This window comes from Euprymna scolopes, chromosome 9 (assembly GCF_053919585.1).
Source record: "Euprymna scolopes isolate OS-2025 chromosome 9, ASM5391958v1, whole genome shotgun sequence".
NCBI lineage: Eukaryota > Metazoa > Mollusca > Cephalopoda > Sepiida > Sepiolidae > Euprymna > Euprymna scolopes.
The window spans coordinates 140,901,601-140,914,226 of NC_136490.1; the positions used below are offsets into that span (position 1 = coordinate 140,901,601).

General features: G+C 32.9%; 1 protein-coding gene across 46 annotated transcripts in view; it reads left to right on the plus strand.

The window, feature by feature from the left end:
- Positions 1–12,626, plus strand: part of LOC145284881 (CLIP-associating protein 1-B-like) — a 450,911-nt gene that overhangs the window by 130,928 nt on the left and 307,357 nt on the right. For all 46 annotated transcript variants that reach the window (XM_080133909.1, XM_080133914.1, XM_080133920.1 and 43 more), the window contains exons 4-5: positions 2,042–2,085; positions 10,060–10,119. In XM_080133909.1, the coding sequence (XP_079990035.1) occupies positions 2,042–2,085; positions 10,060–10,119 (104 nt within the window). The remainder of the gene's footprint in view (positions 1–2,041; positions 2,086–10,059; positions 10,120–12,626) is intronic.

Genomic DNA, 12,626 nt, shown 5'->3' on the forward strand with positions numbered 1-12,626 from the left:
TCAGTGACATTATCTGAGATTATAATGAGAAGGTTCCAAATCTACTAATCCATTGTTGCTTGTGTTCAACAAATATTGGGTCAATAACTTGAGTTTGTAAAATCAAAACTAAAGTTGTGACTATTTACCGAGTGGGGCGATAAAAGTGTTGCTCTTAAGAAAACAACATTACAGCTTAATTTTAAAACTTTTATTGAAAAAATCAATTCAGGTAACTTGATCATGTAGTAGAACTGCCATCTATTCAATGTAGCCGCTTTCAGCCTCAGTCACCGCCTCAATACGGAAACTGGTAGCATGCCTTTTCCAGAAGTGCCAGCGAATACTCTGTGGATGGTGGTGATCAGGCCGGCTTTGATGCTGTGGAAGGCCATGTTGGTGATGTTCTTATTATATGACCAAAGGAAATAGTTCAGCAGGTTTAGGTCGGGAGAAGAATAGGGTTTAGTGAGAGAAGAGTACAAAGTCGTAACACTCCTTCTGAAGCCAAGCCCTGGTCTCTTTAGACTTATGGCTCAGAGTTCTGCTGCCACACCCAAGGTCTGCCAGCAACCACCTGATTGCACCAGGGAATCACCACACTCTTCAGCACATCCATTGTTGCTTGTGTTCAACAAATATTGGGTCAATAACTTGAGTTTGTAAAATCAAAACTAAAGTTGTGACTATTTACCGAGTGGGACGATAAAAGTGTTGCCCTAAAGAAAACAATACTACAGCTTAATTTTAAAACTTTTATTGAAAACTTTGATGTTGACTTTCAAACTGACTTCAAAGATGTGAGGTGGCATGATGTGGCCCTTACCTGAAACCACACCAAAGACCAAGACCGTATGGCCAGAAACTTTGTTTTTATCACCCTGGGCATGTCTCTGTTATTCGTGGCAATCCAGCGATACATTTTGAATGTGCTGGCAATGGTCCTGTTGTCATAACCTGGATCAGTAAATAACAGGAGTTGTACAGCGACGCATCTCTCATCTCGCTCGCTGAACATTTGTATCACTTTCAGACATGATAGAAGGCTCCTATCACTTCTGGGATTTGTGCACAACTGGCCAACTAGTAAATGGTCTGCAATAAAAAAAGGAAACTGGTTTTCAGCAAATGGAAATGGAATCATGTCTTTTCTAAGACGACAATTTTATTGTTCCACCCTGTACATATTTTGCATGTTTCAGACTTATCCTTATCTTTGTTTATAACATTTTGATTATTGTGCTCTGTCTCGTGCTGAAGGAACTTAAAATGAACAAACACGAGATGTCTAAAAGAAAAAAAAAAAAAAAAAGGAAATGAGAATAGTTTACTCCAGTTTGTTTAAATAAAGAATTATCTTGTCTTGTCTTGAGGCAGCATTCACCCAGATTGGTCAAGCCGGCTCCTTCCAATGAATTCACTGCATCAAACATGAAAGCTGACCAAGTTTGGCGATCCATTGTCAACACTGACACTATCGGCAACCAATCATTGTTCCAACAGTGAACACCATAGATTGTTGGACCCAGAATCTGCTCGGTATCTTGTTAAACCGTTCTGAGCCACATTTTTAGCTGGCCGCCAAATCACTTCTTCCAGTCCTGAGGAGGAACTTGATCAATGGCTTCTCTGATGAGATCGCCTTGTTGACAGCGGAGGACGTGATCAGCCCAGTGAAGGCATCTTGTGAGGAGAGGCTGCTGGAGGGAGGTGATGTGGCACCATACTCTGACCACTGCATTCGGCAGAAGGTGTTGCCAGGATACATGCAGGATGCGACGCAGACAGAAATGATCAAAAACCTTCAGTCTGCAAAGATTAACAGTTCTCATCAGCCAGGACTCACAACCGTACAGGAGAATGGTGTGGACGCATGCTTGATAGAATCTGACCTTTGTGGCTATTTATCATAAAGGTAAATAAAGGATAAAATTCTATGTTCCTGAAGCATCATCAGTTACGACAAAAATAAAACATGAAAACAAACAAAATGGGGATAAGTCATCTAAAGAATGCCATCTTTTATAGAACTTGCTCTAATCATTTACCATTTATTTTTCAGTTCTCCCAGCTGTGGTGGACAGGTTAGGGGATGCTAAGGACCAGGTAATTATATGCCAAGGCATTTATTTCTGATCTTTCATTTACATTTATTTCTGATCTTTCATTTACTATCCAATGCTTTAAACTTTTTTTTTTTTTTTTAAGGAATGCTTTATTTATGTCTATTTTTTTATATAAATGTAAAAAGCATATAAAAAAATATTTGCTGATTAAAATTATCAAAAATTCAATCCCCCCCCAAAAAACTGATAATTAAATAAATAAATAAATCCCCCAGAATGCATTTGTTTTGGAAGCAAGTCAATCATTTTAATATCTATTACTAAGATTAAGATTTGATATTTACCTGAAGCTGCAACTATATTATTACTTCTTTAATATACTATTGTACTGTACTTTAATCCCCAATTCAAGGAATTAGGTAGTGTAATATCTCTTCTGTTATCATGAAACCATTCTCCCTAACATTACCTCCTCCTTTTTGGGATGTGGAGAGAGTAGTATACATCAAGAAATTATCCAAATTAGCTATTCATTATCAAACTCAAGGCTGGCATATATATGTAGTCAGGGGACATATTGTTGCTAGATTTGTGAATAGTTGGCTGGGTGGGGGTATTGTAATGCTTAAAGTTTGAAAGGAATTTGAAAAGCTTTAAACTATCAGTCATTTCAGGCCTTAAAACTTAGCAAATCCTTATGTATTGAAAGTTCTGGAAGCTATTTACATTGCATTACTATATCAAAAATTTATAATTTTATAACAATCTAATTCAGTTAATAATTTAATCTCCAATGTATACCATAATGAATTTAAATTTCAAAATCCTGTTTAAATTTAAAAAACAAGCAAAAAACAAATAAAAGTAAAAACTTTGGGACAACACCAAGTAGGTAAATCTAGTTATTAAAATTATGATGGAGAAATAAAAAATGAATTTTTAAGAATATTAAAGAAAATATGGATGAAAATATGCAATGTTTACAATTGAAGCATGATAAACTTATGGTTTTGAGTTTGTCATAAATTTTAAACTCTGTCTGGCTCAGTTGACATAATTACCGACTGCATTTCGTCCTGTAACCTCTATTGCTTTGGCCTCACTGGAACTGATATACATGACCTCCTAGAAATAATAATAGATAACACTTACTTCACATGCAAACAAAGCACATATAAACAAATCACAGGATTGCCTCTGGGGTCCAGCCTGTCAGGACTACTCGCTATCGCATTCATGGACAAACTCGAACGCCGCGCCCTCAACTCTTGTTATTCCTACACCTTCTTCACGCGATACGTTGATGATATCCTACTCCTAACAGTACGCAACATTCTTCCTCTAACACCTGCTTTCTAAAGCTGCCCCATTTCAACGACAAGATCACAACAGCCATCCGCAAAGCTATACACAGAGAGGGTCTATAAATTTTAAAAGCTTTTTAATGTTAAAAAAAACTTTTTTATTTGGAAATCTATAATTTTACAAGAGTTGAGTGAAACTCCGATTCCCTAATCATTTATTATTTTGTATAATGAGTTTAAAATGAGTTTTTTGAGAAATAAACTTATACATTCTTCAATTATTATCAAATGTTCAGAAGAAAGTATGAAAAAGAATGCAGCAACAAATCATAACCACAAGTAACATGACTCACAGATGAGGTTAACTTGCAAATGAAAATTTGTTTTGTGATTTCGAAAACATGACATGCAAAATGATTGATAGAAATGTAGGCAGAAAATAAATCCCAAAAAGTTTTACATAATTTGCATTAATGTATATTAAAAACAAAAAGTGGAAAAAGCGCTTATATATAAGCTGGCTTTGAAGCATTAAATTTTTCATCCATTTGTTTTAAACACAAAATAAAAAACTTTTGCATTTATTCATATAGATTCTTTGAACTCCTGTTTTCATCCTGGTGTCATTTTCACATTTTAGTTGATGTAACCACCGGCCTTCAACTGTATCTTGTCAAACTCGGGAATAAATAGGGATAGTTATAACTAGATATAAAATAGGTTTAAGACTTCCAAAATTTGTACTAGAACTGTCTGCAAGGACTTGTGGCACAGTGGTTAGAGTACTTGAAAAAAATCAATTGTAAAAGTGACCTTCTTCTGAAGGTTGAAGGTTCAATACTCACTGTGGGCGACCGAAAAATACAATTGTGAATTACTTAGGACCTTTATCCAGTCATGGCTGATGAAATTAGAGTATGCTACCCTCGTAAAGTAAGTAAAGGTTCCATTCGAAATTCCATCCAAATTCCAGAGTTTGAGTTCGACAAGATACACCTGAAGAAGGTTGGAGGTTACATCGACCGAAATGTTGTGAAAATGACACTCAAGATGAGAACAGTAGTCTGAAGAATCAAAATGATACAAATAACCAAGTCTCATCTAAAAAAATTCAGAAATGTATTATTCATATAGATTTTAACATTTTGGATATTTTTATACAAATTTTTTTTAAATCTCATGAAAAGAAAAGGATAATCAAATTGCATGAACGTGTGTGTGTGTGTGTGTGTGTGTGTGTGTGTGTGTGTGTGTGTGTGTGTGTGTGTGTTCTCTCTTATTTTTACTTACAATTTATTTATTGAATTTAAAAATAATTCTTTTAAACTTTGGCATTGATCACTAATAGAAGGTAGTAGTCAGTTATCCTCCCCCCACCCTTCCTGACCTCTTGCTATATGTGCTTTTTTAGTTTAATTAAAATTACCTTCCCTGAAAATTAATCTGCAGGTATTTTAAAGTTCAATAATTTATCCTATTTTTATATATTAAATCATTTCAAATAAGTGTCACTGTTGGCAAAACTATTGCATATATATGGAAATGAAAGGACAAAATTATGAATGAGTAACGCCAAACAATGTTTTATTATGGCCTGTTTAAAAAATTGTTATGCATACAAAGATCTGTTTTGGAGTCTTTCGTCTGTACAGTATACATAGTATTTCAAAATTTGGTCCTTGTTGAGATAGTTGACAGATCGATTTCTTTAAATATATCATTTTAAGCAAAAACGATATTACATACTTAATTGTTATGTCGAAAATAGTAATATATTAAAAAATTTGTAAAACAAAAAATCTATTGCTATGATCTAAAACAGTACAGCAGCCAGTAATGAGGGCGAAAAGGGAGAGAAGTCAGTCTAGCAAAAAAAAATTATTCAAACAGCAAAAACACTAAATTATTTCAATCAAATAAAAATTTATTTTCATAAATATTAAATTTTTTAAAACAAACAACAGAAACAGTAATTTCAGCTCGGTTTTTGTAAATTTATATCAAAAATGTTTTTAAATAAAAAGTAATTAATTAAATAAGGCACAAAAACAACATGTACATATGCATGATTTTTTTTTCAGAACCAACTGACAACAGAAACTAATTTCAGATGTTTTCAAAAATTTTATCAAAAATATTATGTAATAATAATAATAAACAAAAAAAGTAATTTAATTAAATAATGAACAAAATTAATGCATGCACATGTGTGTGAATAAAATTTGAATATTTTCCAGAAAGGAATGACAGGAACAAGCTCTGAAAATGATAAGCAGTTATATTCCCTATATGTGCAATCTTCATGATGTTGACATCTATGGAAAATGCAATTTCTCCATATTTTTCGTAAAAATTACTTTTAACTATAAATAACTTTCTACTTGAATTTTCATAATTTTTGGATATATTACTATTTTCAACATGACAAATAAGTAAATATTGTTTTTGCTTAAAATGACATTTAAAGAAATCGATTTGTCAACTCTATCACAATAAGCACCCAAAATTCTATGTTGTATTATTGATTTAAATAACAGTAACTCCTTTTTCATGTTATTATAAGAGTAATAAATGGATATAAGAACACTCGCATTTATTCATTTTATAAAGGAAGAAAAACTTGCAGCCTTTTAAGAAATTTTTAACGTTTCATCTCCATTTTAGGGGGACTTCGTCAGGAAATGACAGATATGATTGAGAAATAAAAGGCTACAGTTTTTTTTTTCCCTTTTTTCCATAACGGCATAATATCACACCTACTTTTAAAAGAAAAGTTCTTTTTTATCCTGTTACAATGGTTGCCACAGAATAAGTGAATTCAAAATCAACCTTTGAGATTAGACAGTGTCTGCACATGAAACCATGGTAACAGTATATAAAAATAAAACAACTTACATTTTAATGTAATATTAATTTCTGTCTGAGAAATCATTGAACACTGTACACAAGTTCAAAAGAGTGGGGGGAAAAAAATTAAAATCAAAACTATGGAAAATTAAAAAAAAAAAAGCTAATTATAATTAGTTTATATTGCAGTCTTAAACTAATTTTGAACCTCACAAGTACCCACTGATCTGTAACATCTAGTATTACTCCATAGTAAACTTGGGTGAAGAGGATCAAGTGGATATTTGCCTATAACTTTAAAATGAAAAAGTAGAATATATGAAATAGATTTTATTAAAAAAAAAAAAAAAAAATTGAAAGTTTTGGTTATGGGATCCAAAACCCTAATATCAGTCTAAAACCCATTTTTAGGCATCTTGATAAATGATAATCGTATGATTAATGGTGGCTTAATGGAAGCATATGAAGGAGTGGAATATTTTTTAAATTGTAGGTCTGCAGTCAAAAACCTGAAAAGCACATTTAATGATTGATACCAGTTCCATGTCTTTCTTCATGTATTCAGTTAGCTACCAATTTGTGGATGAATGTGAAGTCTCCTCTCAGAAGAGACTCTGATGTTTGAGGGTTTATATGAAGGACTGGAATGTATGTAGAGAAATCAATTCTTCCTGTTTCTCATACACAAAGACAAAGAAGAATATCTTAACCAACATCTTTCAGAGGATGAACATCTGTGTAGAGATGCTTGGGCACCTTACCACTTCTGAAAATGGATGATGCAGCATGAAGGGATGTATAAAGATGTAGATGCTGTTGATTCCTCGTTTTGAAACACAACCATGCCAACTTTTTCCAACTCTCTTGTCTGCCAGACATTTGTTTTAATACACACTTCTAAAACTTTGTAGGTGAAACTTATGCTGTTTTTATTTGCATATCAAGTCTTGTGATTACAGCTGTGTCGCGATGGCCAGGGTTTGCTCTGTTTATTTAAGCATCTCATTTGCATACCATGTTGCAGGCACCTTTTCTTTGGTATTTGCTGAAACATCAATGTTGTCAAAGGGTTGATTTGGCTTTTTGAGGTACTTTTTACAAAAATTAATCTCCTTCTTGCTTATTCTGTTGGAAGTTGACAAAGATTTATTTTTGTTCTTGTTGCCTTATGCTCAGCAAAAAAAAGTTTTATATCAGTCAAAGATTGGTATTTTAGTTTGAGTAGAGATTGAAATTTATTTCTTCATCAAAATGGTTCTTTTTGCACTTTTGAAGATGTTACACAATTCGATAATAGTTAATTAATTCATTTTTGTGAATAACTTTAAAATAAACATACAATATTTTAATAATTTCCACCATTTTTGTAGATTCCATAGGTAAGATATTTTAGAAATTTTACTACCTTATTATTAGGGCTATGACAAGAGCATATTCTTTTCATTGTTTTAACTCTCGAGTGTGTATCCCTTGATATCTTATATGCTTTTATATAGAGTGATGTGGTTCTTGGTTTATTAACTGTGTCGAATATATACTCGAGAGTCAAAACAATGAAAAGAATATGCTGTTGTCATAGCCCTATTTATTATATATAGTTTTTTTACATGGTAGTCACCACTTATCAAGGCTCGGAGGCCCACTCGGAGATAAGGATTATTGCGTGTACAGTAATCAATGGGATAATATCGTAGTAATCGAGATTTGATAAAGTGTCTTACTTAAGGGGGTGGTTTATCAGGAATTTGTTTATGTTGAACTTGAAGACATCCAAGTTGTAGTCAGGTGGGAAACAAGCAAACGGAAGAGAGTTCCACAGGCGTGTACATCTAAGAAAGAAGCTTTGTTCATGGAATCTGTTTTGATTTAGGCACAGATAAAGAGTGGGGAAAATTATTGACAGTGATTTCAGCTAGACTGGTTCAACACCAACATGTCCTCATCCAAGGGAATGACAAAGAGTGCATGTTATCACTTTATACTGATTTAAACTATTTAATATTTTTTCTAGAACATCATGTATTGAAATCCATACCATTTAATTACCAGAATAGATTATCAAATAAAAATAATGAATTTATAAAGTAAGTGTGGATATAAAAAGATAAAATCTGTTAGTAGCTTGGGATCCCACGATTCTAATTCTCCAGTTGAAAACATCAGACAAACAAGTGAGAAACACAAAACAACCAACTTAAAAATTTACATAAAAATCATTTATTTACATAAAAATGCAGGAGATAAATATACAAGTACAAAAAAAAATAAAGTATAAGTAAAGGGATCTAAATAGTATTTTCATCAGACAAAGACCACATGTAAATACAGAAAACCAATTTTTGAAAGAAAGTGGGGTTTTAATTTATAGTACAATGGTGGGTAATTCAGAAGGTGATCACATTAGAGTTCATTAGTTTGCAAAGTATGAGTTTCTTTGTCTTTTTTTTTTAATTTTCTTATTTTGCGCTGGCTGGGGATGGGGCATCCTACCAGATGCCAGACGTTCACCCACTATCTTATACATTCCAAACAAGAGGTGTTTTTTAAGATTCTGTGTAAGTGCAATTGTTTGTATATCTCTTGCACTTTGTTCGCCAGGTATATTTGCTAAGTAGTTTTTGAAATTATTATTTTAAGTCTGATTGATCTTATGCTTACTGGAATGATGGAGATCTTCCCAAGATTCTAATTTCTTTTAATAGCATACATAAGACATATTTCACTGTCTTTTTTTTTCTCTTAGCTCTGTTTAACCCGTCATCATTGGGAGCACGAATTTCCAAAGTTGCTTCTTTCTCCTTGTCTCGTATCACTATGTCAAGTTTAATAGTTCCGTTTTCTAGGTATGTAGTATGAGAATATGTAAAAGAAAGTGAATCCAATTAATATAAAACACAGAAGTGTTTAGGATTCAATACAGAGGTTGGCGGTACACAATCTTCAGTCAGATATCTAGTTGTAATCTCAATGAATGGGTGATGGTAATAATGTCAGGTTATCGCTTAGACTGGCTGGTGGATTTGAATTTAGTTCTTATTTTTGAGTTCATTTCTCCTTGTTGGCAATAAAATATTCCAGGATAATTCAAATTTGTCACAGCGGCAGTTTCACACATATAAACCATTTTTCATATCGTGGGGTGCATTTTCGCTTTGCATTAAATGTAAGATGATAAAAGTTAAAAACAATTTGTTTTTTCATCTTCATTGAATGTTGTATGACTGATATTTTGAAACGGAGTGATTGTTTGTCTCTTCTCTCCTTTCTTAAAGCTTATATTGGTGTCTATCATGTGACTGACAGCATAGATGGATTACATAGGTGCTTACCCGAAATCGAATTTTGGTAACAGGTCAGATGTACTTTCAGCTGAGGACACAACCAACATCCTCTCTGGGAGGAAACGAAATAACATGCATCTTTCTTTTTCTTAGAACTTTATCTTTTTGTTTGACCACAAGCTTTAATTGGTTACATAGAAGTGCACTCGCTTGCTTGTGGCATAGTCGACTTAATAAAGTGAACTTTTAAAATCCTAATCCGAACAGGCATATTATGTAACAGCTAGCATTATTTTATTTTTTTTAATAATTTAAAAAAAAAAAAAAGAAAAAAAAAAAAGACAAACCAAAAACTTAAAATGACTCCAATATATTACAGCCAGCATTTTAAAACATTGTATTTGATTTATTTACAGAATTAGACCCGATTTATTTTTAATTACCTGATCTGTATATAAATTTACTAATTTTTTTTTTTTTTTTTTGTTAAAAATTACAAATTAAAATAGTATAGTCACATACTGATTAAATATTTATATGGAAAAAACATCAATAATGATCGCTTTATATTTTTATTTTCAGGTTCGTGATCAAGCTCAGAAATTGCTTTTGAAATTGATGATGCCGGCATCGTCACCACAGGTATTTTTTTTTTTTTTTTTTTTTTTAATTTCTTTGAAAAAATTTTTCTCTTTAATAGAAAACAAACAAAAAAACAAGCAAGAAAACAGCAACATTTTTTTTTAGTGTGTTTAAGTTTTATTTCTTGAATCAACCTTTATTACTAAATTTATTGAAAATTTTGTTGAGTCTTAAAAATACTTTTAGTTTCCACCCAAGTTAATTGATCAATGTATTGCTACAGTTTCAATATTTTTTTTATTCTTTTCCACTGTTGATAAACATGAACAGGGCTCCTCTAGTGCTCTAGAATGAATCAGGCATGTTTATATCTTCAAAAAGCAGACAGTAACAATAGTCATTAGGAACGAAAACTGCATCATTGGAAGCAGGAACAGTATGTCACAAGAGAAAATTGCCAGTACATCAACTCGATGTACACACAAGACTCGTGAACAAGCAATTTTGCTTGCTTATATCATACAAATAGTGTTGGTGATCGCATAGCAAAATGATTCTGCTGCATAGCCGATGTTACAGATTATCCAAGTGTCATCACTATTTATTTACAGTCAAGTATTCTCAGATTTTGGCCGACCTCTCTCATTTGGGAAAACTGGTTCCACTATGAACACAATATGCAAGGTGATGACCCTCTATCTGATGAGGAAAGGTGTCACAACTAGAAGCCATAAGTTAGCTATTTAGTTTACATATCAACTCAATTACAGAACCACACTTCTTAAACTTTGTAGTTGAAAAGTTTACTCAGTTATTAACATGCAATATGAAATTAGTTTGTTTACTTTTTACTCTGGCTTTTGAAAGAAGGCATTAATTAATGTTTCCTGATAGTTTAGAAATGATTTACTGCTATCACTACTATTAGTAGACATGTTGACATCATCAGAAAAACACTTTGGTTCCTTGTTCGATATCGAAAACATTAAGCATAAAAAAGAATCTGGTCATCAGAGCAGTTTCAAAATATAACAATTATTCGATTAACAAAAAAAAAGTCTTGCGGAATTTTAAATTTTGATTTTAAATAAGTTTTCGTTATAATACCTTTACTTTATATATAGTTTTAAAGAGCGTTTTCGCTCTATCTGATTGTTTAAATTACAATCGTTTTAAAACAATTATGTCTTCTTTTCAGAATGTTGAATACAAGATGGAAAAAAAAGCAAATTAACTCAATTTTCTTATTTTAATTCAAGCTAGGCGGAAAAATTGCTGAAACAGTTTGTAATATCAATGAAGCGTTTGACTCAGGAACCACTACTGAACGTACAGCATGATGGTGGTTTAAGAAATTTCCTAGCGGCGACGAGTCCTGAAGATGATGAGCATAGTGGTCGACCATTAGATATTGACAATGATCAATTTAAGAGCCTTAGTTGAAGCTAATTCATGCACAACTGTTTGAACTAGATGTAATGTATATGATGATTTCCAACCACTTGAGATTGGAAAGACAAAAAAAAAAAACTTGATAAATGGGTGGCTCAAGAATTGAATGACAACCAAAAGAAACGCTGTTATGAACTGTCATCTGCCCTTCTTTTACTCAACAAGAACGACTCATTTCTCGACCAGGTTGTGATTTGTAATGAAAAGTGGGCTCTTTACGACAACCGGTGACACTCAGCTCAGTGGTTAGATGTCTATACAAAGCTCAACGACACTTCCCGAAGCCAGAGTTGCACCAAAAGAAGGTCATATTGACTGTTTGGTGGTCTATGACTGATCTAATCCATTAGTTTCTTGAATGCAAGCGAAACCATCATGGCGGAAAAGTAATGTCAATAAATGGATGAAATGCATCAAAAACATCAACAACAACATCCAGCATTAGTCAACAGAAGAGGTACAATTCTTGTTCACGACAATGCCCGGCCGTAAGTTGCTAAACCGACCCTGCAGAAGTTGAATGAATTGGGCTACAAAACTCTACCTCATCTGTCATACTCTCCAGACCTTTCACCTACTGATTACCACAAGCTTCTCAACAACTTTCTGCGTGAGAAATGCTTCAAAAACCTAAGCGATATCAAAAATGCCTTCAGCGACTTTATCACCACCAGAATGCAAGATTTTTACATTACTGGCATAAATGCACTTGTTTTGCGTTGGCGATTCTGATGGTGCTTATTTCAATCCATAAATTTTTTGTTTGAGCTAAGATATGTTCATCTGAATTTAGAAGTTAAAAACTGCAAGAACTTTCTTAACTTGATACAAGAAACCGTCTCAACTACTGATTACCATGGCTAGTAAAAAAAACTACCTGAGAGCTCATCGTTCAAACTCCTTGGCTTAATATTTACAGGCAACATGAATTGGAAAAAATACATTGGAGATATTGCCAAGGTTGCTGTAAAAGAAGGCGGGCTCCCTCTACTTTCTTGGAAAATTACTCACACCTGGGAGTATCCTATATCTCTACAAAGCTACCATTTTCTCATAATTGGGCCTCACCACCAAATATAATTGTATTGGATGCCCAAAACATAATTATTAAAGAG